Source organism: Protobothrops mucrosquamatus, unplaced genomic scaffold (assembly GCF_001527695.2).
Source record: "Protobothrops mucrosquamatus isolate PMUCROS unplaced genomic scaffold, P.Mucros_1.0 scaffold_256, whole genome shotgun sequence".
Taxonomy (NCBI): Eukaryota; Metazoa; Chordata; class Lepidosauria; order Squamata; family Viperidae; genus Protobothrops; species Protobothrops mucrosquamatus.
The window spans coordinates 1,355,709-1,381,792 of NW_015386332.1; the positions used below are offsets into that span (position 1 = coordinate 1,355,709).

Sequence of the window (26,084 nt, forward strand, 5' to 3'; positions counted from 1 at the left end):
TAGGGACCACCGTTGATACTTTTGGAAGGATTAGAGCCACAATGATGACACAAAGTAGGTGGAGCAACACTGCACATGATTGGGACTGGGGTCACTTCTCTCTTGGGAAAGAATGCTGGGTTAAGTTTATTTTATCGTATTTGTATAGCTACCCATGTCACATAGTGATTCTGAATGGCATACACAATAAAATAAAATACATAAAAATTACAATTTAAATTTTAAAAAAATTAAAAGGAAACAAGTAAAAAATGAAGCAAAGTATAGTGCACAAATAGCGCGTTTTACTAATCTTATAAATCATGAATGAATGAGTCATAAATATCAGCACTAAATGTACTAAAAAGAGTGGAGATTTACTCCCATGATTTTCCAATGATGACTTCTACCCTAGAAACCTTTCCGAATGCAGAGTTTCATTATGTGTGTTAAAGAAGTTCCAAGTTCCAACCCAGTTACTCTATTGGGTTACAAAGCTACTTGTGGCTTTCATCAAAATGCACAATTATTGGTTCATGTCCTGTGGACTTCAGAAATTTTAGGAAGTCGTCTGGGTGCAGGCCCATAGTTGCTGCATTGGTCATTGGATGAAAATAAAGCCTATCATGACCTCCTTCCAGAAAGCCAGCATCCAAAACAAAGTTCACATTTCCCTGATCACAGAAAAGAGCTAAGGGGGTTGCACATCCTTGGCCAACTTTCAGCTTATCCAACAGGGCTGCTTCATCAGCAAAGCGCAGGTTCCCACTTCCAACACCCAGTTTCTTAGCCAAATCATTTAAATTGATTTGTCGATCGTGCAGAACTGTCACCAGCCAAAAGCCTTTTTTCCTCTTATCTTTAAGGAAAAGGTTTTTGCTGTGAGCTCCATTTAAATGTTGTACATAAGGCATCATTTCTTCAACTGTGAATACCTAGAAGAGAGAATTGAAAAAGTGTGGCTCTTCTTTGAATATAGCTGCTACAGGTTTTTAAAACTGCATTTAAATTGCACTTTGCAGCAGTTTCAGGCCAGTGAAATGAACCTGCACATTTCAATTTACTACCTGAGAAATCCACATACATTCTAATCATGTAATCCAGAATAAGCAAATACATTCTTGAGCCCATCTTTTCAGTCCCAAAAATTACATTGCTGAAATTTGGCTGCAACATTTTCAACAGGATAATCAGATTGGCTTACATAACTAAATTCTTTTGGTTTTTTAAAAAGTTAAAATCCTTTCACCTGCTCAGGTTAATATCCCACAGCTTTCACAGTTTAACATTACATAGATGAAATGCAGCCATTTAAAGGAAATCAGGAAGCCTCTGAGCATATCCAAAATAATATTTTTCTTAGCATTTTAAAATTAGCCCATTTATTGTTTTAATTGTTATAACATTAACAAATATTTATACTGAAAAACATCAGGAAAGAATATGTTTGACTTATTGGGACGATCAGCTGACATCATGGCTCAAATCCCTCAGTGAGGCTAATCCTTCACATAGACCATGGTTTATTAAATACAAATAAGCCATATTATATTTATTGTGCTCTAGGACAACATGATCAGTGACATAGATATGGCAGCATGTTAACATGTTGTTATGCAGGTCTTCTATACTTGGGCTTTAAACCCCGAATGTTTTCTGTATCACTTCGCTGCCATCTAGCAGATAGCTCTCTGCCTAGTGTTGAGCAGATACAACTAACAAGCTTGCAACTTTATACTTATTTCAGAGAAGTAAGTTCCATTAACTCAGGCGGACTTGCTTCACGTGCATCGACTTGGTAGTAAATTAATCTCCACTTATGGAAAAAGGAAGTGATAGAAAAGGATTGATCAGCCACGTCCCAGGCGCAGCTGCCTTTCCCCGCACAGCGGCTTCTCTATCGGCCGTTGCCGGCCCCCCTCCCCAGAACGCTTCATTTCGCGGCTTCACTCACTGCCGGATGTTCCACACTGAGTGCTTGGATGCCGAGGCCCTGCAGATGAGCCTCCAGCGCTTCTCGAAGCCCCCTCATTGGAGGAGGATGCGGCTCGGCCATTACAGCCACTCTCCACCGTGCTTGCCGCAAGCCTATCGGGAAGACTGAGCAGGAGGCGGAGACGCCTTTCTCGACCAATGGCGGCTTCCTTCTTATCCTAGCGCGGCCACCAGCGACAGAAAAAGCAGGAAGCGGAAGGCACGTCAAGACTCGGTTCCGCTTTGACAGCTCTGCCCGTTTGCCTTGTACTGCTGGATGGCAGCGGTTAGCCAACCTTGCCTGTTTTTCAAAAGCTGAACCCATGGAAAGCTACCAGGAGATTCCAGGGATATAAATTAGACACTGTAGTAGAAAAACATTCTGGAAACAGGTATTCCATCTTTTGCCAAAATCAGTATGTGAATTGTTTCTATGACGTTACTAGCAATTTGACCTGGATTGGAGTGTGAACATCTGTACTCTGGGAATAGCTTTGTATTGTGGGCAGCAATGGTATTTATTCAACAATAAATCACCAATGACTTTACTGGAATTCCGCAGGTTCCCTGGAAGCATGCAGGGATTGAAACACTGGGATAGTTTTATCTTGTTCTTTAGCTGCCCCCCCCCCTTTCAGTAAATAAATTGGCCTTCCCTGATTAGTGTCCTTGTCATCTGTAAGTTTCCCATTTTTATGATTTCCCAGATAACCCTACCATTGTTCACGCTGGTATGGCATTTCAGAGTTCTGACCATATAATTACTCATCTCTGGTCTTTAAAGGAAGCTATTTCTTTTAACACCTTTCAAGGGAAACTGATTGGGAATGCTGATTTAAAATACGGTGTTCACATGCTGCATTAAAAGCTATAACTGGTTTTAACCATGAGTACTGAACAATGCTTATGTCCAAGCTAGCCCATGACAGTCTAGTTTAGAGTGGGCCTCTCAAGCTGCTTGCAGACCACATAGAGCAGGGGTCCCCAACCCCTGGTCCGTGGGCCAGTACCGGCTGCAGCATGCCAGCAACCGGTCTGCATAAACAAGCAAAGCCCCATCCGTGGGATGCAGGCAGCACACAAAACCACGCATTCTCTGGTTTGTGGAAAAACCTTTCTCCACAGAACCGGTCCCTGGTGCCCAAAAGGTTGGGGACTTCTGACATAGAGCACTCCAAATACTTTTTTGCCCTGCAACATTTTAGGCATTGCAGACATTACCCAGTACCTTCCTAAATATATCTTGCAAAAAATATTACATATCCAGTAATAAAATGAAATACTGGTGTTTCACTTAATGTAAAACTGGCAACTAAGTAGCCAAAGTAAAATGTTTTCAGTAATGCTTCACTATGAAGTTTATTTAACACATTTGTTTAATGGTATAACCAGATTCTTCATTTCTGACTCGCAAGTAACTTTTGTGTCAATGTTTAAAAAAAGCTTCAGTTTTGGGGCCCTTAAGTTAGCGAACTTATCCCCATAAATATTACAACTTTACTTTGAGTGTCCTGATTCAGAGTTGTATATCAATTCAGTCAATGATTTGCACGGGAATTTTTATTCAACTGATGCCTCCTATTCTTTGTTTCTCCAAAGTAAAATATCATTGGAAATCTTTGCTTGGCTTGATGAGAACTGTAGTCCAACATGTAAGGAAGACAGTACTGAGTGCCACATCTCTCCTTTCAAAATGACTTTTTCAATTAACTTTCATTATTACCTGAATATGTACTGTATGTACCATCCCAATGGTACATACCAGACCACCCTTTTGATAATTACATTTTTAACCAAGCGAGTTGTCAAAACACAATCAGTTTAATTTCTGGTTTTATGCATATGGTCTACCACACATTAAACTTATTCTAAATGGGCAGTTTCATTTTAAAACAGAATAAATTACTTAAATTCCACATGTCATTTGGAGTTTCCTTTGCTGCTTCTTTGTACTACAATATTTCAGTATAAGCATACATCTGAATAATATTTAAAACTGCATCTGTCTTGTATTCAGGCTTCAGATAGAAATATTTATGATGCAATCTTAGGACTATCTACTCTAAACTACATTGATTTTAATACTTTCCAGGTATGTATTATTAGGAGGTAAGCCTTTTTTCATAATTCAGTTGTCAAAGTAACACAATTGCAGATTTTTAATTATGACATACTTTAAAAATCAGATTATTCTATTTTAATAGATTGAATTACCGTTTGAAAGCATACTTGGAAACTATGTGCAGAAATGAGTAGAGTGTCTTTTTAAAAATAAATCTTGGAAAGTTAATCACCATTAAGTTTGACAGCATTGTTTATTAATATTATAAATCAGGAGCAACACTTTAATATATATGTATTTTTTATATTGTGAATAATTTCCAGTGGATTCAATGAGACTTACTTCTAGACAAGTATAAATAGGGTTGTGGTCTAAATTACTTTTATTATATACCAGCCAAAAAGCAAACTAAATAAAGAAGTGATTTCAATCATCTAAAAAAATTCTGAAACTCAAATACAAGATATTTTTACTAGGAAGCTCACAGAATCCAGTGAGATTCATTTCTGAATAAACATGGGATTGCATTTTAGACATTTCAATGCTTGATTTTTATTTTGTTTGCTGTTATAAAATACAATAGGTTCATTTGTGTAAGTACTGTTATAATGAATTCATGATTTTATACAGCTACCATTCTTTATATGGAATTTGCATAAGAAAACTATCTTTTTAGACCCTCTTAGAATGCTGTTATTTTTGTGTGTGTGTGCAGCAGGAAGAGTTTGTTAAGAGCAGCAAAATGTTCTAATCTTGCACATTTAATGGCAAACAGAATAAATTAGCATTCATTTTGAAGAAACATAGATATTAAGCTGAAAGGTCTTAATTGTGCATTCACCCTTATTTGGCACTAACTGACTATATGGGTTATAAAATGAATTGCATTTGAACTGGATAATGATAACAGCTCTTTATAGTGTATTTATTAAATAAATCAATAATTTATTTTAATTATTTTAAACTTATAGTAAGTGAAACACCTACTACTTTGGCTACTTTGTCATTCAGTGAGCCGTACACATACTGTCATACGATTAATACTAGCTTATGCAGGTAATCCTCGACTTATAACAGTTCATTTAGTGACCTTTGAAGTTACAATGACACTGAAAAAAGTGACATGATTGGTTTTCACACAACCATTGCAGCATCCCTATAGTCACGTGATCAAAATTCAGACACTTGGCAACTGAGTCATATTTATGATGGCTGCAGTGTCCGTAATCATGTGAGTCCCTTTTGTGACCTTCTGATAAGCAAAGTTAATGGATAAGCCAGATTCACTTAACAACTGTTCTACTAACTTAACAGCTGCAGTGATTCACTTAACAACTGTGGCAGGAAAGGTCGTAAAATAGGGCAAAACCTTATAAATGTCTCACTTAGCAACAAAACTTTTGGGCTCAATTGTGGCCATAAGTCAAGGACTATCTGTATTTTTATATTGGCAGATCTTAGAGCCAAACATTTTATTGTAATGCATTGCATTTGTTTTTATAATTTTATACATAATGTCCTATAATCTCTTGTGAATGATGACCCTAGATACTGTATTTTTTAAAAAATGAAGTAAATTGAATTCCGTGCTGTATCTTCAGAAATAATCTTGATCATGGTATCAGTGATTTCATACCATTAGAATTTTTTCTCAAATACTCTTTTTTTGAGCTAATACTTTCACTATCATTGCAGGTCTTTTATTCCCATTCGCTCCACTGCAGATTTGAGTCAGTTTCAAATGCTACATTTTATGGACGTTGTCATCTGTTCATAAATTTCATTATGACTGAAGTTTGCTAACATTGCCCAATTACCAAAATAATAATCCATATAATAGTAAAGCAAACAGAGCTGAAATGTTTCCTTATTTATTGGAAGCATATCTCATTGACTAAACTGGGGCTTATCTCCGATTAGATATAAATAGGATGGGAATATTTGTGTTACAGTGAAAAATCATTTTGAATAAATACACACAATTGCATCAACAATTTAGAGGAAAAAAGTCCCACTTATCTCAGTTGAAACTGTTTCTAATCAAACATTGGACAGATTTAAATAAAGAAATGGTGACAAGCATACGCTTGTCTCTTTTTGATGGCAAGTAATATCCAGATTTTCCACACTTAAACATATACAAGCTAGATCTACAAAAAAATGTATCAGCTTCAAGTGTATGAATTCTGTGTTTCAGCCAAACAACCATTCAGGCCCTTTTCCTGGATGCCCCCCCCCCCAGCTTTATTTACTATTTTGATAAACATTCCCCTGCTGATCTCCTTATCTGACTGCTGCTTCATTGCAAGATAATGGGGTTCAAAAGAGAATGGAGAAGAAGGTCTCTTCTCTGTCCTATTTCTCTTCAGTGGCTGGAGAAGTTAGATGAGCAAAAGGTATATATATAGAAAACCTCTTCCCTTTCTTCTCCCCACCCTGCTTCATCTGTCATCAATAGCAAGAGAACGAGGGTACAAACGTGGCAGAGTATAGCTCTTTTGGTACCAACTCTCTTACCCTGAATCTCATGGATCAGATAACTGACCTTCTATCAACTAGAACTTCTATCAGATGCTGAAATGAATGATAATCTTCACCTCATTCTTCCCCCCCCCCATGTCTTATGCAGACAGAGCCCTATTCTGCTTCCTTGGCAAGACAGAATAGAGTTTGGAAATGCAATCAACACTTCTTTGTGTCAATATACTTTCCTGCCAACTCTCACACTGGATAACAAACAGACTTCAGTGCTGCCATGAGAAGACCCCAGGATACCCCTATTATTATCATCATGTTTGTTATTCCCCATCAGTTCATTTAAGGATGCGATTATGGACTGTACACACTGGTCTACTGTGTCAAAAGGAGGACTTGACTGTACCCAGTCCTTTTCCAGCACGAACCAATGCTTTATAATATCCAAGAAAATATACCATCTTTGGCAAATGTTTTAAGTCATTTCTCCTTGTGGCAGATCAGTCTAACAGTCTAAGTTCTAACAATAATAAGTGCCCTGCTAGGCCAAATTTTAAATAGAAATATATGTAAAAGACATCTGTTAATGCAATTTATGACTTTTAACAGATGCAACTCTTCGCCCTCCAAACACCAAACTCACCCACTCTAATATTGTGCAAGAAATACTAGTCTGTAAATATGTAAACACAGTAGTTAAATATTAATTTGTTGAATAAAGAAATAATGAAGCTGCTTTACACCGAAGAACTCACAGGTCCCTAAATGCACATGTTGTCATCGGGAATCAACCTCGAAACAAATGGGCTTTTTCACTCTTTATCCCACTTAAGCCTACATTCAGAAGTTTCTTCGGGCAATCTTATTAAGAGTTTTTCATTGGGGATTATCCTAATTTATATCTTTCCATTGGCAAAAAGGTCACTTTAAACTACGTGAACGGCGTGCCAGTTTTTGCCCTTACCTGAACTGAGGGCAAGTGAAACTCTTGTGGCTTTGGGAATTAATACTGAGCGTGCGCGAAAACTCCGCATGCTCAATTGCCTGGGCTGGGCGGGTTAGTAGCGGATATTAGCACTATGCTTGTGGCCCTTGTTGCAAGGAGGAGGCGCGCTCACATGGCTGGAAGCAGAGGAATGGCTAGTTGATGGGCGTGCGCCATCTTCCGGCTGGGCGTTAGTAAAACGCTTAAAGAAGCAGAAGATAATAGGTGAAATGTTTTTTTAAAAAAGACTACAGTGAAGGCCCGACGTTGTCTGTTATTTCAGCGTCTGGATATCTGAAGAGTGGCTTCTTTCAGAGCTGCGCCTACGCTTCTTCTCTTTCTCTAATATTGCTTGCTTCCCTTCTCCAGAAGGTTAGCTTTGTTCCTCTTTTTTCCAAAAGAGGAAAAATAGTAGTAATTTTGGCGTAAGGGGCCAGCTCTCCTAAGCTGATACTCCTGAGTGGCATCTTTTTAGGGCAGGGGTTCTCAACCTTGGCAACTTTAAGACTTGTGGACTTCAACTCCCAGAATTCCTCAGCCAGCTTTGCTGGCTGAGGAATTCTGGGAATTGAAGTCCACAAGTCTTAAAATTGCCAAGGTTGAGAACCCCTGTTTTAGGGGATGCGTTTTACGAACCACAGCAGTTTATAGGCATATCCCTTCTTTGTTAAGTGCTAGATTCCAGATCTGACAGTTTACTGTTTTATTTAGACCCACACTAGATAGAGGCTGCAAAAATTCTGATCGCCACAAAATGGCAGCAACAGGATACAGATCTGAATACTTTGCTATCAGCTACTGGCAGTCTTAATTTTATTATTAGTGTTTGGAGCGTTTTTGGCTCAGAATTTTAAAAATAAATAAATTCAAATACTCACTTGGGATTCCAGGAACAGAGTTTTATTGAGATTAAAACTTTTGCAAAAGTTAGTGGTCTTAGTCTCTCACAGGAGATCAAGCCACAACAATAATTGTTAAAATCACATTTTTATACCCTTTTCATGTTACTGGTTTCCCCCCACCCCATCACACTCAAGCCCACCTACTTCCCCCCCGATAAGCTAATCCGAAGCGCCTATATATAATAAATTTTGTTCATACCCTCCAGGAAAAAGGCCTCTTGCACCTGTTGTACCTGCATCATTTAACCGTTTAACCATGACCTTTAGCTTAGCATAAGCTCTATCTTTATTTTTGTGTTTCCTCTGCTTGCAGTTATGTTCTGTTAACTTACTTACATAAACCACATCAGCTTATCTTGCATGTGCCAAAGCCCCTAAAGTTGAAAAATTGGTTATGGCCTCTGTATTTTTGAATACTGGCCTAACAGAAAAAGTTTTATGGGGTAATACCATCATTCTCTCTTCCAAATCATTGTGGAAGGAAGTTACAGCAGCTCCATCCTCCTTTGCTTCAGGGGTACCTCTTTTTTAGACTGTCCACTTGAAAGATGTTTCATTCAAGCTCTATTTTTTTCTTGGTTATAGAGAGAAACATGAACTGGATGCCACCGCTAGAGAATCTGGCCCATTTATATAGTGCTTGCAGGCAGCTGCATTCCCTAGCCTACCGAAAACAGTGGAAGTCTGTCCTGTCCTCTGCCTACCCTATGTGCCCCATTCAGCTGCACCCGCTGCTCTGGCATCCAGACACCACCTCACAATTCAGGCTTTTCACCACCAAGGAGGTAATTAATAGTTACTTCATTCTTACCCTGAAGGATTTTTGTGTGCCGCTAGCTAAGAAATAAAAGACAATGTTGTTTATAGAGGGATGCAGTAGAGGTAAATATAAATATTGTAAACTTTCCAAACAATTGCATGCATGCTTTTTGTCCAGTTGGCCTTGAAAAGGAAGAGCAACCTGTCCAAAATGCATCAGTGCAGAACAACCAATTGATTCCATTATTTACTTTTTGTAAATGTTTTGAATTGTAATTAAGAGGAAGAATTCTGAGTTCACTTGATGCTGTGCCCTTTTCAAACATTTGTGTTCTATTCAGTGAATGTGTGTCAACTGCCTGGGAGAATATGTGGGCTTCCCTAGAAGTTTTAATGGGGAATCATTTTTTCAAGCTTCAGTCAGCTTTGGTAATAAATTAACAATTGAAGAAAAAGAGGAATTAGCACAGCTTCATTGTCACAAACCCAGGCAAGCAACCTTAGTATTTGGGGGAGACAAAAGGTTGAAATGTGGTTGACAAAGCACATCACATATGCTTACAGAGCTTTTCCCTCAAGAGTAGGGGATATGCTTTTATATGCCTATTTAGAACTTACATTACAAATTTCATTTGTTCCATACACCAGAATGACCGGAAATTATGCCATTTTTTGTAGTCATATTTAGAGTGAATTTCAGGGGCCAGAAAATTAGCCCTTTTGTTTAAGACTAAGTGTATTGTGGAAACTCAGAAAATGAGTTAAACCAGTGACTAAATATATTGTTCTTAATCTCTGTTATAGAGAGAGAAATTGGGCAAAGTGAAACTGAAACCTGTACAGATGAAAGCAAAGAAACAAGAGATTGAGATAAGGCGCCAAATGACTGTGGAGGAACTTGCAAAAGTGATGCATAAGGATATAGGTGAGCCGGTTCCTTCAAACAATGCATGGGAATTACAAAAGGAGCAATTCCTGATCTTCCTTTCAACTGATTGATATCCTTGTGTTGCAGCTTCATTTTTGAATCCCACATATACAGTTTAAAAGGCAGGGCCATATACTACACAAAAAGACCATAGAACACTGGCAGTCCACAATTTTAGAAAAATCTCTGATTTCTTCCTTCGTCCAGATTGTAGTGTCTGATTTTTGTGTACAAATACACATAATTCAGATTAACCACGGCCCCTTCATTTCCTTTTTGTATTTACCGCTCATATTTTGTGAATTACTGCCTGATAAATAGATCTGGCCTAGTATACTATCTGAGACTGTGCTCATGCACAGAATTTAGTTGTTCTATCCCAACATTAGTATGCAATTTATTCTAGTTCTTCAATTGACTCCCTTTAGTCTTTTTTCATTGCATAAAATATATTTTAAATATATGATGATAATGATAACAGCATTGAAATCTGACAAAGGATCGAAGTATTTGAGGACTGCACATCCTGTCTGGACATTGGAAATTACATGACAATCATTTTCTCCAATTAGTGCTGCTATATCATAGACCTCTTTCTTGGTTGGATCATTCCTCAATGACTGTTATGTTTTTTATACTCAGATCATGTATATGATGCTCTGCTGAACACAGATATAGATTTAGATTCACTAGAACCAGATTCAGTCTTGGAAGTAAATTGGATCAAAGACATCATTAAAAAATCTGGCATGCAGTACAAATGGGCTGAACTGAAAGAAGAAAAAGAAAAAGAAAATAAAGATGTGGTTAGAAGGTAACATCTGTGCTTAAGTGATTTTTTTTATTACTGGGTTTAAGCATAACATGTATAATATATGTGACCCATTGTATGTCAAGTGCAGAAAATGATGGGCCCATGAAGACTGAGTTTTGTTACCATCAATCAATGCCTAAACCAAAGTCCAGTTTTATCTAGACATACTCCTGTGCAAGCTATGATCTATAATGCAATTAAACCCTTTAAAGGCAGCATTCTATTCCACATAGCCTATCACTAGGAAGCATGTGCAGGGTACTGTTTTTCTCAAAGCCACAATTTAATTTTCAGATAAAAGTAAATCATGAAAATATTGATGGGAACATTTAATTAGTAACAAATAATATTTCTAATGTATATTTATTTGAATTATACTAATGTTCACTGTGAAAGTTTGTTCAGTATTTAATTATCTTGCTTGAGACTTGCATCCTTTTAGCTATGTCATCAACTCCATCTTCTCATCCCATCCATTCCTATTTCATGTGTTTGTTTTGCAATTTCACCCCCAATGTATTTCTTTTACATTGATCACTCACTTTTGTATTCAATCCACTTTAATTCCATATCCATTTTTCACTCCATTCCCACTGCATTTAACTTTTTATGTATCTCCAACATACATAATTCTTGTTTCTATATAACAGCAAAGCAAACACACTTGTATGAAGCCATTTAAACTTCTTTAGGAAACATTCTTTCCCTTCATCAGACCATAATACTACTACAACCTTTCTGCTATCTTAAAATTTCTCCATCTATATCCCCATCTTCAGTAAACATTGTATCAAACTAGATAAATGCATCTACTTATTCCCCCTTTTTGCAATTTATATATAACTTGCATTGTTCACTCAGTTTTCCTTGTTAAGTAGGTTTTTGATTTATTCATGTTTCAGATCCATATTTATACCATCTGTCTAATATTGTATCTGAACAACACCTACGGTATTTAATATCACCACAGCCATTCCATATATATTTATCCATAAACACATGAAATAACCATAGGACATCACACATTTTTGCTCAATGTTGAATGTTAAGTATTCCATTTATTTTCAAATGTGTTACTCCTTTATATATTGTTCTTACTTTATTTGGTAACCAAACTTCAATCTCATATTTACGTAAAGCTGATTTACTTTATCAGAATGTTTCTCTAAATACACAAATGTGCTGTAAACATATTTTCTCACGTTCATATATTTTTAGTGGCTTGCCAAAAATCATAAATGTACAAATAAACTGCATAACATCTGAATATTGTTCATATCACCTCTTACATATTTCAGTCAGGATTTTGCCAAACATTTTCCCAAGCAGTTATAACAAACTAATTATCCCTGTATTTTGCGTGTACTTTTTCTGCTTTTCTATTTGTATGCAAAATGAAGCTACTTCTGTTTAGAGAGAAGGAAAATAGGAATCCAAAGTACTTCAATGACATCTTCAGTTCATATGAATAAAAAATAGTAGCCCAAAAGAATTTTTCTGATTTCTACTAATATTAAACATTTTATTGCATGTTGATATGAAATAAAAGAATTCATATAACCTTTTCAGTATTTCACATACTTAATATATTTTACAGTAATCTTTAAAGCAGCTATAGAGAGGATAGTATGTATGTATGAATCAATTTGTTTATGTCCCACCTTTATTATTTTTACAAATAACTCAAGATGGCAGACATATCCAACACACCTTCCTCCTATTTTCTCCACAACAACAACCCTGTGAGGTGGGTTGGGCTGAGAGAGAGTAACTGGCCTAAAATCACCTAGCTGGTTTTCACACCTAAGGAGGGATTAGAATTGAGAGTCTCCCAGTTTCTAATTTGATACTTTAACTCCTAGACCAAAGTGGCTCTGTTTCCCTACCGCCTGAGAAATGCTGAAAGAAGATGAACTATGAAAGAAAATCAGTTTATTTTCACGAAGTTTGAACTTTGAACTGATGATATTATAAAACATACTAATTTATTTAAATGTTAAGAACTGATTGATCCTGTAGAAACTACTATAACTTGCTGTCAGCAACAAAACAAGTTGTTCATTGGAGAAGTGGTAAAACACCTTCTTTCCTTGCAAAAGGCCTTATATGACACAGATTTCCCTGAATTCCTGGACAACCACTTCCAGTGGTGATACTGCAAAGAGTTATGGTTCAATGGTTTAATTTGCTTGTGTACAACTTCTGAATTCTATTCCTGAGTTTAAGTAGAACTCATTACAACAATTTTGTTCGCAGTTAACAGTTTTACATTAATAAATTGCAACCCTCATGAGGATTTCCCAGTATCCTGAAAGTGCAACTCAGACCTCTGGTGTCAAAAAGGCAGCATTCTCTGACCATTTTTCATGGATAGTGCAATTGGGGATGAGAGTTTGCTTCCCAAAATTTATCTAGAGGTTATCCATTAAAGTGCTCTTTTCAATAGCCAAATACTTTCAGTTTTCCTTCTTGTTGGCAATACAACATATTGTTCACTGAAAGGTTAGGAGGCCAAACCTTCACAGGTTCCCTATTTATAATTTAACCATGAAAACATGTCTCCTTCTTATGTAGAAAGACTACATCTTGAGTACACTCTAGTTCCAAGCTGTTGGTTGTTATAAAAAGGTGAAATACAGAGATTGGGAATTTTAAGAGCTTTGTTAAATGTAGAATACAAAACATAAAAAGGGCTTATTTCATTTAAAATTGAATGTGTTACTGTTGGTTACAGGCCTCTTCAAAATGCAGCTTTATTAACCCCCAGGCCTCCAATTATTACTGTATTGGGCCATGTTGATCATGGAAAAACTACATTACTTGATAGCCTGCGAAATACTAATGTGGCAGCAATGGAAGCAGGAAATATAACACAGCATATTGGTGCCTTTCTTGGTATGATTTATTTTATTCTTACTTGTTTTTGGATGAGGGGTAGAAATTCTGTTGCTTTCTAAATGATGGGAGACTTCATCTCCCATTATTTCTCATTGATCATGTCAAGTAGATAAACATTACTGCTGCATTGATTTTATCTTATGAATCTAAAAATAACCTAAATATTTTAAATTGGTACATCTGGGTCGTACTTTATAATGTTGTCAATTTTTCATCTGCAATAATCATTATTATATCAAAATTGTATTACCATAAAATGATAATACAATTTTGATAACAAAAGATAAGAGCCATGGTGGCGCAGTGGTTGGAATGCAGTATTGCAGACCAATTCTGCTACTGCCAGGGGTTCGATACTCACCAACTCAAGGCTAATTCAGCCTTCTATCCTTCCGAGGTTGGTAAAATGAGGATTCAGATTGTTGGGGGCAATATGCTGACTCTGTAAACGGCTTAGAGAAGGCTGTAAAGCACTGTGAAGCGGTATATAAGTCTAAGTGCTATTGCTATTATGACAATGTAGCTTCTTGCTGAAGGCCAACTCATAAATTCATAGCAAATAAGACTGTAAGAAGATAATGTACCTGAAAGTGAGCAAAATACAGCTGGAAGTAGGGAAAGTAGCATGTAATACTTCTCAAGAGAAAACAAAAATTAAAGTGCTATGAGATTAGTGAGGTAAAACTAGAATTTGCCAGGCAAGAAAAGCCATTATTTTAATGTATCTCAATGACCTCCCAGGGCCACCAGTAACCTGTGAAATAAATATCTGTTAATTCAGAAAGGCAAGACAGTTTAAAAGCTGGATCATATATAAAGACTCTGAATTCTTTGTCGTGCAATCAGCAATCAGCTGTTGTGTAGGAAGTGTGTGCTTTTATTCCTGTGTGCAGTACAGTCTAATTCAGCTGTCATGCCTGGGTGCCTTTTGCCAGCTTCAGCTTAGAGCTAAATTCAGGCTTAACTACATGGAGGTTTACTGCCAACCCTAGGTGTGAAATCTGACAAAAGTCATCTCTCCTGTCCTTGGAGTAAAGTTGCCTCAAGAACTCAAGTTTCAGGTCTTAGCTAAGTCATATGAAGTTTCTCAGTCTGGTCTCAACAGCAACTAAATACATGTTATCTTGTCTATTTTCTGATGTCAAAAACAGATCCTAATTAGTTTCATTGCTGAACCAATTATAGATTATAGAGCAGGAGACTCTCTAAGTCGTGTTTTGGACTTAGGACTTAGAGAGGTGCATTGGACACCTATAATTTTCAACCTTGCTTATTGTTATATGAGAAAATTGTTGTCCAACATAACTGGAGGATGCCACTTTGGCAAAAGTTAGCATATAACAGAGAACTGAAGATAAACTTCAAGTATCAGAAGTAAAGCCCCAAGTAAAGCATTGTTTTGCCAAAAGAATTAATAGCTGAACATGGACTATAGAAAAGTGATTGTCAATTTTAGGCAATTTCTCTGTTTAGAGTTTTACTTATATGAGAAATTGTTGCAAATCTCATGGAAGCAGTTTTTCAATGTGTTCTGTGAAAATCATGTGAGAAGCATTAAATACAGAATATACAGTATATGTTTCCATTTGTTTTTGCAGTGCAGTTGCCTTCTGGGGAGAAGGTAACATTCTTGGATACTCCTGGCCATGCTGCCTTTTCAGCCATGAGGGCAAGAGGTACACATATCACTGATATTGTTGTACTGGTGATAGCTGCCGATGATGGTGTGATGGAGCAAACTATAGAATCCATTCAACATGCTAAAAATGCTAACGGTATTCATGGATTTTGTTCTTCTTTGGGGAGTTGAGGGAGGAGATAAATACTACTGTTGACATATTACTGTTACTAAGTACTGTATCTTACTATTTGATGATTTGTTATTCATCTGGAACAAATTACATATGTATGTAAAACTTGTCCCTTCTCATTTTTTCTCTCTCAGTTCCAATCATCGTTGCCATCAATAAGTGTGACAAAGCTGAAGCTGATCCTGAAAAAGTAAAGAAACAACTGCTGGCTCATAATATTGTTTGTGAAGACTATGGAGGAGATGTTCAGGCTGTTCCTGTCTCTGCGTTAAAGGTAATGCAAATCAGTTTCATTGCCATCCCTAAGCTAAATCTGTATCACATTGTTTATTTGCAGTAAAATTTTGATTTTTTTTCAAGGTCACATGACACAACATTGGGCAGAGATTTTAGGAAAGAAAAACCTTTCATCTGAACCTCTACTCTAGGGCAGAAAAGCAGTCCTTTCTCAGAACTAAGCAGGAAAACTTCCTAATGAGGAAAAGATACTTTATTCTGCTATTTATTCCTAGGTATTGATCTTGAAAGATGTGATGAAAGAGAATATACTCAGCCACCAGTGTATCCTAGATTTTAAGTCACTGAATCTTCAGTAAATCTTCCATGCATACTGAATTACTTACAATGACCAATAAATCCTACCTTTTCTGAATTACTTTTGACTTTTCTGACCTAGAGCCATAATCTGATGAACTTAAAAGAGGCAATTGTAACTCTTGCTGAGGTAATGGAACTGAAGGCAGATAGCACAGGCCTCGTGGAAGGTATTATAATAGAGTCTCGCACAGATAAAGGAAAAGGGTGAGCATGCATCTTTCATTCCATTTCATTGTTGGCTGGGAGTTCCTCTAAAATTTCCAGTAGTGCAATTAAATAACAATGCATAATAAGCTAAAATTTAAAAACAGTCCTTTTGTAAATAAAATTAAACTTTCTTTTTATTTAAAGCATGTAATTTTACATAGAAGAAATTTGTTCTAGAAAACCTGTTTCCTTGGATTTAACTCTCCCGTAGCATTCCAATAATGTGTTAGTGCGAAATTTGCCTTATTGAAAAGCTATTGCGATCAATTCCCATAGATTCCATCTACAGCACACACTGGGCTTCTTGCTACACCTGGATTGGGGGTAGGGAGACACATTAATGAAAACAGTGAATGGAAAGACAGCCTGCAGCAAAGCAAAGCATCAGAATTCAACATCATATTAATTGCCAAGGTCTTTAAGGCCTACTTGGGCTCCCTAGGCATTCATAGAACAATTGCAGCCCAACACTTTGCAAAAGTATCAACCTCTTCTCCCCCCCCCCCAAAAAAAAAGATAAGCTAAAAATAAGGTGAGTGGGTGGGGCTAGAAAAGGTAACAAAAAGCATTTTTCACAAATTTACTTGTAAAAGCATTTGGTGATTCCAAAATCCTACCATCACCCTAGTGGCCATTTTATGGAGAACAAGCTTTTCTCTGACAGCCATTTTGAAAAAGAATCCCCAAGTCCCGAGTGCTTATAGGATTCAGGATGGAATAAGAGAATCAAAGAGAATCAATGAAATGCATTTGCCTAAGAACCTTGGCCTAGTCCTTATCTCCGTGTAAACATATTGGCAAAATGTTTCTAAAGATAATTTGGGTGAAAAAAAGAAAATATATTATTCTGATCTGTTTTATGTGTCAAAGTAGATTTTAAACTGAAAAAAAAAATACAGATGTATTATAGTATAAAGCTCTATAAAAAGAGGCTTACACATTAAAACATACCATTAATTGTGAATATCAAATCAAATGCCATTTTTCTTTTTATTTGCCTTCCATCTGACCTCAGTCCAGTAACCACTTCCATTATCCAAAGAGGCAGTCTGAGAAAGGGTTGTATTTTGGTTGCTGGAGAAACCTGGGCCAAAGTGCGACTAATGCTTGATGAAAATGGCAAAACCATGGAAAATGCTTCCCCTGGTGTGCCCACAGAGATCGTGGGGTGGAAGGAGGTCCCAGCAGCAGGGGAAGAAATCCTTGAAGTTGAATCTGAGGTAAGTACATTTTTTGTTTTAGTATTCAAATGTAATGTTCCTAAAATTGTCTTTATTCAGTGTTTAGCCAAAGTTTCATCCAAGATGCACCAGAAAAAGTTCTGCAGAAATAAAATGCTAAGGAACATGTTTTTTCAACATATGGAAATAGTTTGATTCAAGTAGGAAAGCCTTTTATCTACTCCAGGTGGCACTTGCTCAAAACTGGGCCAATATTTTAATATCTCTGTTGATGATTCATTTAGTTGAGAAATATAAGATTGGTTCAGTTTTAATTTCTGATTATTCACCAATAGTTATGTCTTGGTTTGGATAAAAAAAAAATCCCTACTAGGGGTAAATGACATTTTAATGTTATTGTTGTTAATGTTTTTTCATTGTTGTATAGTATGCCGCTCAGAGTCACTTTCCATAAGATGGGTGGTAATATAAATTTGATAAATAAAGTGGATTTTTTTTTCAAATTAAAAGAGAGTCAACTAATTTGGGGATAGTCTAGGGATGTATTTAAATTGTTTGGGGGGATAAGCTAATAACATGTCTCTATGGAAAAAGATGCATAAATTACAATATAGACATAAATTATAATACGGAAATTCTAAATTCTATATACAATATTGAATTATACAAAAGTCATTTTCCCAGTGCCGAAGATGGTCAGGCATATTTGGATGTTATTCAAATGGTAGAAAATTAAAATGTACTTTTATACTTTTATGAGAATTTGATACTTTGGAGTACAGGTAGACCTTGTTTACTGACTGCTTTGTACAGCAACTGTTTGAAGTTACCACAGTGCTGAAAAAGAAACTTTATGACCAATGCCTACTTTTGTGACCTTTGAAGCATCACTCAGTCATGTGATCACCATTATAGTCAGTATGGGTTGTACTGTGCTTCACTTGATTTTTTGCTCCCCCCTTTTAGAGCAGAGAGATTGTAGAGGAAGGAATTACAAAATAGTAAGCAATCACACAATGCGGAATATACATTGGAAGGAATCTGATGGCCCTGCATAGTGTGCTGAGAGCCATGAGCACACTATGCAACAGCAATGATAAAGGGCAAGTTATGTTGGTAAATTGACTGGTTAATTAATTTTGTTCTGCCAAGCAAAGGGCACGTGAAGTTGTTGAATGGAGAATCTATGTGAAAAAGCAGGAAAAAATAAAGAAAGATCAAGAAATTATAGAAGAGAAGCAAAAGGCTTATAACGAAGACTACAGGAAGAAGCGAGAGGGTCTCATGAACTTGAGCTGGAGACAGAGAGTATATTTAACAAAGAAGAGCCAAAAGGAGTCCATGACTAGGCAGTCTGAAAAAGATATTCAGAGTGACAAAAACATGTTGCCTCTCATTATCAAAGGTATAATCATTTTTCTGTTGCTTATTTTTGTGCTCAGCTCTACACTCTTGTTTGAGTTTTTAAACCTAAACCCCAGCATTTGTCTCTAGGCCCACTGAAGGAGTCCAGACTATGGACTTTCAATCACAAATTTAACACAACATTAAAAGCAGCTCTTGGGAAGTATTTCTATAATTGGATCAGAATTAAAAGCCTTTGTTGCTGAATCCCACCACACTGAATTTATAAACACACTTTCCCAATACAATAGTATAAAGTTCCTATGTTATGTGACTTGCTTGAGTATGATTTTTCTTCTTTCCACTGAAATTAACTAAGTTTCTTGTTTCACCAAGGTGATGTCGATGGCTCTGTAGAAACCATTTTGAATATTCTGAAAACCTATGATGCTGATGAAGAATGTGTATTGGATGTGATTCATTGTGGGATTGGGGATATTAGTGAAAATGATATAAAACTAGCAGAATCATTTAAAGGTAAGGAGTTGTGATCTGAGGTTATCAATTTATTTGTTGAAATAATTAGAACTAATGGTTTGTTCTTTAGTTTAATTAATTAAATTAGCTTCTTGTTGTTAGTTGCGAAGTCGTGTCCGACCCATCGTGACTCTATGGACAACATTCCTCCAGGCCTTCCTGTCCTCTACCATCTTCTGGAGTCCATTTAAGCTCACGCCTACTGCTTCAGTGACTCCATCCAACCACCTCATTCTCTGGCGTCCCCTTCTTCTATTGCCCTCAATCTTTCCCAGCATTAGGCTCTTCTCCAGTGAGTCCTTCCTTCTCATTATGTGGCCAAAGTATTTGAGTTTCAACTTCAGCATCTGGCCTTCTAAAGAGCAGTCGGGGTTGATCTCTTCTAAGACTGACCGGTTTGAACGCCTTGCAGTCAAAGGGACTCGCAGGAATCTTCTCCAGCACCATAGTTCAAAGGCCTCAATTCTTTGGCGCTCAGCCTTTCTTATGGTCCAACTTTCACAGCCATACATTGCAACTGGGAAAACCATGGCCTTGACTATACATACTTTTGTTGGCAGGGTGATGTCTCTGCTTTAAATAAATTAGGTAATCAGTCATAAATCCATAGAGTGGCTTGCAGTTACTATGTGCACTTTCCTACTCCTTCACCCCTTAAAATTTGGTGTCAGCTTGATTGCAGTTATGTACACATCTGATGTTACTTATAGGGTGGTATACAAGGCTCCTTTTCAGGAAACTGAATCAATGCTCCATATGAATTTCTGAGTGTAGGATAAGCTATTCATATAATACCAGTGTTTGTATATAATTTATGTCTGCATATGTCTATGATGGTGGAAAAGAAATTTGTTTAATATCACTTTTGAAATTTGCTTTCCTCAAAGTTTTGTGTATTTTTTGCAACTTCATAATTTATAAATTCTTTGTACAAATAAAGCAAAATGTCTATAAGGACTGTGAAAATAAGCTGGAAAGAATATATAATCCCTCACACTTAACATTATGGCACAGTTTAACAAAGAAATGTACCTAAAGAAACAAATGAACAATGGGCCGTGTAGATTGATAGATAGATAGATTAGGTGCCATCAAGTCAGTGGTGACTCTCAGTGACCACATAGATTTTCTGCAGGAATATTGTTCCTACCTGTTCTTTCATATTTTCCAATAGTGTGTATAACACTTCTCTAATTAAGCCAATCTAATTAAGGCAATTTACTTTGTCAGAGTTTGTCTTCTTCCTCGCTTTCTGTCCACCTATCCCAACATTCTAGACTTTTCCAGAGGGTTAGATCTTGCATAACGTGTCCGAAGTAGGAGAAATTGAACCTAATTATTTGTGCCTCAAGCAAGAACTCTGGGTTGTTTTATATCCATTTGTTCTTTTTCTTGGCCATCCATAGTATTTTCAGAAGCCTTCTTCAAAACCAATTAAAAATATCAGTACTCTGTCTTGCTTCTTCAAAGTTCAGTTTTCAGTGCCACAAGGAATATCACAGCTTACATTATTCTAATTTTTGTAGGTATAGAAACATTCCAGTATCTGAATATTTTTTCTAAGGTGTTCATGGTTACAGTACAAAGTGCTAACCGAAGCATATTTCTTAATTGTGGTCCTTGATCATAAAAGGCAAAATCTGTCCACCATTTCAATAAGTTCATTGTCATTTGTAAAGCTGCTTGCTATAACTGCTGTCATTAGTTTGGCCTTATATTTAATCTTAGTCCCATTTTTTACTGTACTGCTTATAATTACTAGTGTTTCCAATGCTTTGAATTTTCAATTATCAGACTAGTGTAAACAGCATAGCAGACATGATGTTATTTATTCTTCTATCTTTAAACTAAATTCCTCTTCCAATCCAGCTTCCCCAATCTTTATACAGGTAGTCCTCAAGTTATGACAGTTCATTTAGCGATGGTTCAAAGTTATGACACCTCCCCCCCAAAGTACTTGCAACAGTCCCAAAATTATGAATGTTGCAGCAGCACGGCAGTTGATCACCCTTATGACCGACTGCAGAGATGCTGCAACATTCCTCCTGCCTATTCTTACCTACCACTACCCCCAGGGACCTAACAGGCATTGACCTTGCTATGCTAGCCCACTGGCTCCTCCCCATCCCATTGCTGATCACTCGCTCACTTACCTTTTAAAGATCCAAACTTCCAGAACAGGCTTATCGCTCCTTCTCTCTCCTCAAGAGAGCTGTCTCCTGTCCAACCTCTTTGCTGCAGGGTTTGTATGGCAGCACTGTTTCTTTGCCTGCTCCCGGTGCTCCAAAAGCAGAGTGTGAGAGCAGAAGCAGACCTGGACAAGCACACCTTGCTCAGTTTGGTTAACTCACCGAGGCTGCCTGTGCCGGACACCTGATCCACTTTTGGAGCACCAGGCAGCCTCAGTGAGTCTGAAGGAGCGCGAGACCGTACCCCAAAGGCTTCTGTTCTCTGCGCCAAAAGCTTTTGCAAAGGGATGGAAGGTTTCAAGCAGCAAGAGATCGCTCCCTCTAAGCCTTCCATCCCTTTTCAAAAGCTTTTGGCGCAGAGAAGTCTTTAGGGGTACGGTCTTGCACTCCTTCAACTGAGGCTGCCCAGCCGTCCAAAAGCAGATCAGGTGTCCTGCACAGGCAGCCTCCGTGAGTCAGCCAAGTTGAGCAGGGCAGGCTCCTCCCACGCTGCCTGTTCTCACAGCTCGGCTTTTGGAGCACTGGGAGCTGGCAAAGAAACTGCAGCAGAGAGCCTGGAGAGGAGACAGCTCATTTGATCATTGAGATATTCAAAAGATAAGTGACCCGGTGGGGCAGGATGGCGGGAGGAAGCATGAGATATCTCAGCGGGTCGGGGGAGGCCTTGGTTGGTCAGAAGCACTGGGTCCCCCATGGTCTTCCCCACCCTGAGATACCTCATGTGCACTTAATGACCTGTGTATTCGATTAGTAAATGCATTGGGTAAAGCAGGGAGGGATTACGTTCATTTAACGCAGTGGTTCTCAACCTGTGGGTCGGGACCCCATTTGGGGTCGATTGACCATTTCACGGGGGTCGCCAAGCAAGGCTGTCCGCCATTTTTTTTGTCCGCCATTTTTTTCCCTTTTCCGGCGGGTGCCTTACCTCCCTTGGGCTGGGCCAACTGGTGGTCGGCCTGTTCCGTCTCTGCCGCTTGCCAGCTACGCCTCGGCCGGTGCAGGGGGCGGAACCACGCATGCCCGGTGCTCCTGGGCAGGGAAAGTCCTCGACTTACAACTGGTTGGGTAGTCCTCGACTTACGACTGCTTTAGTCCTCGACTTACGACTGCTTTAGTCCTCGACTTACGACCGGTTGGGGTCGCGGCATTAAAAAGGTTGAGAACCACTGATTTAACGTGATCCAATTAACAAATCCTCAGGTTACAAATGTAATTGGCAGGCTCTATTACATTTGCAACTGAAGGATTACTTGTATACGTATTCCATCTTTAGGTTGAATAAAGGGAGAATATATGTCTCACTCCTTTGCCTGTTTTGCTAAATTCTGTCTATAGTCTGGCTTCCTGACCTTTATTGTGTGTAGGTATTGCATGAGAACAATGAGATATTCTGGGATCCTATTTTCCTATGCACATCTCATACTTTGACATAATAAATGCAATCTGAGTCAAGGAAGCCCATACTTTGTTTGCATTCCTTGACTTTTTCTAAAACCAGTTTCAACTTCTAGCATTTAGGGTTCTAATCTTCATTGGACGATGAATTTATGTACTTCCGTAATTGTCTAAAAAGCCAGAATTATTGCAGTTTTAGTTCATTTCCATGAAACCTGGCTGGTTACACATTAATCAGAAAATAACTGTTTGAAATAAACCAGTCAGTTATAAATAAGACCTGTTTGAAACTAGGATGTTGAACTTTCCAAAATTTATTTTAACCATGAGCCCGGATTAATTCGCGACAATATCCGTTATTTTCCTGGCTGCCAAGAAATTGGGAGTGTATAAATCCAGTTTTTTCAGTCGGGATGTACAGGCTTACTGCTCAAGTTCAAATTTTGCTGCTTTGAGGCTTGCTAGGGTGAATGAATTGTATTAATCCAGCAAATTCTTCCTTTTTCAACAAAATTGTTAAGCATATTGGTATTACAATACACCATGTCTGAACCAAGTCTCAGGATACCCAAACACGTCAGTAAATCTTTCAGCAACCAAAGCGTATTTCCCACTCTTAAAAATAGTTTGAAAGAATATACAAACAGGCATTAAGTGAATTTGCCTGGATTTCAAAGTTTAGCTTTGGGAGGTAAAAACCTTTGTTGCACCCTTGTCTTGGGGTACCTGGTACATTCTGAAGTTAATAAAAGAGAAGCAACAGTACTTTATATTTGTTCTGTTGTTTATTTGACAGGTATCATCTATGGGTTCAATATAAAGGCACATAAATCTATTCAGCAGATGGCTGCTAAAAAGAAAATAAAGGTGAAAATACACAATATCATCTACCGGCTTGTGGAGGATTTACAGGAAGAGCTCAGCAACACTTTGCCCTTTGGTGAAGAGGAACATGTGCTAGGTACTTCAGATATTACAGAAGTGAGCTTCTGGAAGTTATCTAGTTGATAACTGGGAGGGAGCAGAAATCTGGTCTTCATAAACTTTGCTGTGCTGCTAACCTCCAGTTTTGTTTGCTGCGTGTAGAATTCACTTAGGTAAGGCTGCCTTCTAGGATCAGGACAGTTATTACAGGTTGAATACTGCTAGGGTACAAATATTTATGAAAGAAATAATGTAAGGTTATTTTTGATTACTGCACTAAAGGAAATAAATCACAGAATGTTGCAGATGTTTGTTTTTAAAAATTCAATTGTTCTAGACCTACGGTGGAGAAAATAAAAATCAACCTGCATTTCAATAGTGCAAATCTAACAGCAGATAATTTTCTGTGTTCCCAGACTTTTAAAAAATTCTAGTTTTCCCTTGAAAAAACAAAAAACAAATTGTGTAAACCAGTGAAAATTTTGCTATGTGATACAACTAAAAGTACAAAATTGGGGTAATGGAAGATTTTAGCACAGAGGCCAAGTGATTTGTTGGTTTAAGCTGGTTTTGAGAGTCTACATTTTAACCATTATGATTCTCATGTTCCCTTTATTTCAGGAGAAGCTGCCGTTTTAGCAACCTTTGAGATTGATGTAGGAAAACATAAAGTTCCAGTGGCTGGCTGTAGAGTACAGAAAGGACAATTAAACAAAAAAATGAACTTTAAATTAATTCGCAATGGAGAATGTATTTGGACAGGTGGGTAAAGTGCATATCTAACTAGATTACTCAGATTCTGCTTTGTTGAAATGTGTTTCTAATTTGTAGGTGTTGCTTCTGATTAATATTTTTGCTACATTTCATTTCCTTCATAGACAAAGTATGAATTTATGCCATTCTGTATGAATTCTATGTATAAAGAGCCACCCTTATAGCATAATCAACTCCCAATTTAGTGACATTTCTGATAAATTATGCACTATTACATGTACTGAAATTTTACTCATTTGTTTTATTTAGGATGCTTATCGTCTCTGAAGCATCATAAGGAAGATATCGCAATTGTAAAGACTGGCATGGATTGTGGACTTAGTTTGAATAATAATCTGAAATTTGAAGTTGGAGATGAAATTGTTTGCTTCAGCACAAAGGAAGTTAAGCAGACAATTTCTTGGGACCCAGGATTTTAAATCAAGCTGACTAAAATATAGAAGGCAAGAAAATTTGAACCTTCATTCCGTATCAAACTGTAGAATTTTCTGGATAGTATCGTGCATTGTAAAATTGGCTACAGAAAATGGAAAAGTCTGCCATTTCAGGAGATGTATATTTTTATGTGTTATGAAATAACATTTTAAAACCTAAATGTTCACTACAAGGAAAACTAACACATTACAACATTTGTTAATGCAGTTGTTTTTCAACAATTATTAAAAAGTTTAGATAAGGTGTTTTGCTATTAAAATTTTGCATTTTCTATGGTACTCAAACCAATAGCTATGGAATCAAGCACCTTTGTACCACACCCAAACCATTTTTGAACTTGTTTGAAACATGAGAGTGGCTGTCATTCCTCACACTATAATTTCAATGTAGTTATCCATCTTTGAGTGCAAATTGCTTTTGCAGATCAGCTTTATATTAAAATTAGAGTTGTAGGTAATTTTTAGGTAATTGTGCTTTTTTTATAACAATAGCATTGCATGGAAATGAATAAGGGAAAACTACTAATAATCACAATTCAGTAACACTATAAACAAATGGTAATTCAATATTTCTGGAATACAATTTTGCAGCCATGACAGTATAAAAGTATGATAATAAATGCAAGAACCTCCCCTTTTTTCCCTAATGTGTAGTATAGAAGATAAGCAATTTATGATAGTAGGTAAAAGTATAGAAATCTTCTGTTAACACAACTTCTGCAAAAGGAACTAAAACTACTACCAAAGCAGGCAACAAAACACTAAAAGGACAAAACAAAAGTAGCATTAAAAACCATCAGCTTTTGAAAAAGCTGTTCTAGTTCTATAATTTTTTTTAAAAAAACTAGTAATTGGAAGTAAGGAGTCATTAAATTCAAGCATGGCTTTGCCTGAGCTACAGCTAGCAGATAAATT

At 37.2% G+C, this 26,084-nt stretch overlaps 2 protein-coding genes across 2 annotated transcripts; one reads left to right on the forward strand and one right to left on the reverse strand.

Moving 5' to 3' along the window:
- Positions 1 to 264: 264 nt before the first annotated feature.
- On the reverse strand, positions 265 to 2,079 carry LOC107302351 (prolyl-tRNA synthetase associated domain-containing protein 1). The gene is made up of 2 exons (XM_015831446.1): positions 1,934 to 2,079; positions 265 to 914 (listed from the first exon to the last, which is right to left on the reverse strand). Exons 1-2 carry the CDS (start codon positions 2,033 to 2,035, stop codon positions 477 to 479), a joined length of 540 nt encoding a protein of 179 aa, XP_015686932.1. The 5' UTR covers positions 2,036 to 2,079; the 3' UTR covers positions 265 to 476.
- A 103-nt stretch (positions 2,080 to 2,182) lies between these two features.
- On the forward strand, positions 2,183 to 25,624 carry MTIF2 (mitochondrial translational initiation factor 2). The gene is made up of 15 exons (XM_015831398.1): positions 2,183 to 2,345; positions 3,971 to 4,045; positions 8,963 to 9,162; positions 9,941 to 10,061; positions 10,707 to 10,878; positions 13,613 to 13,773; positions 15,375 to 15,551; positions 15,722 to 15,861; positions 16,264 to 16,388; positions 17,407 to 17,611; positions 18,725 to 18,977; positions 19,313 to 19,453; positions 23,834 to 23,998; positions 24,583 to 24,723; positions 24,985 to 25,624. Exons 3-15 carry the CDS (start codon positions 8,971 to 8,973, stop codon positions 25,152 to 25,154), a joined length of 2,163 nt encoding a protein of 720 aa, XP_015686884.1. The 5' UTR covers positions 2,183 to 2,345; positions 3,971 to 4,045; positions 8,963 to 8,970; the 3' UTR covers positions 25,155 to 25,624.
- Positions 25,625 to 26,084: the final 460 nt, after the last annotated feature.

What these genes read in the sequence shown, in the direction of transcription:
- MTIF2 (XM_015831398.1), top strand. Translation starts at nt 8,971, where the DNA reads ATGAACTGGATGCCACCGCTAGAGAATCTGGCCCATTTATATAGTGCT. An exon ending in GTTGCCTCTCATTATCAAAG is followed by an intron (nt 18,978 to 19,312) that starts GTATAATCATTT and finishes TGTTTCACCAAG; the next exon opens with GTGATGTCGATGGCTCTGTA. An exon ending in TGGAGAATGTATTTGGACAG is followed by an intron (nt 24,724 to 24,984) that starts GTGGGTAAAGTG and finishes TGTTTTATTTAG; the next exon opens with GATGCTTATCGTCTCTGAAG.
- LOC107302351 (XM_015831446.1), bottom strand. Translation starts at nt 2,035, where the DNA reads ATGGCCGAGCCGCATCCTCCTCCAATGAGGGGGCTTCGAGAAGCGCTG. An exon ending in TCAGTGTGGAACATCCGGCA is followed by an intron (nt 915 to 1,933) that starts GTGAGTGAAGCC and finishes TCTCTCTTCTAG; the next exon opens with GTATTCACAGTTGAAGAAAT.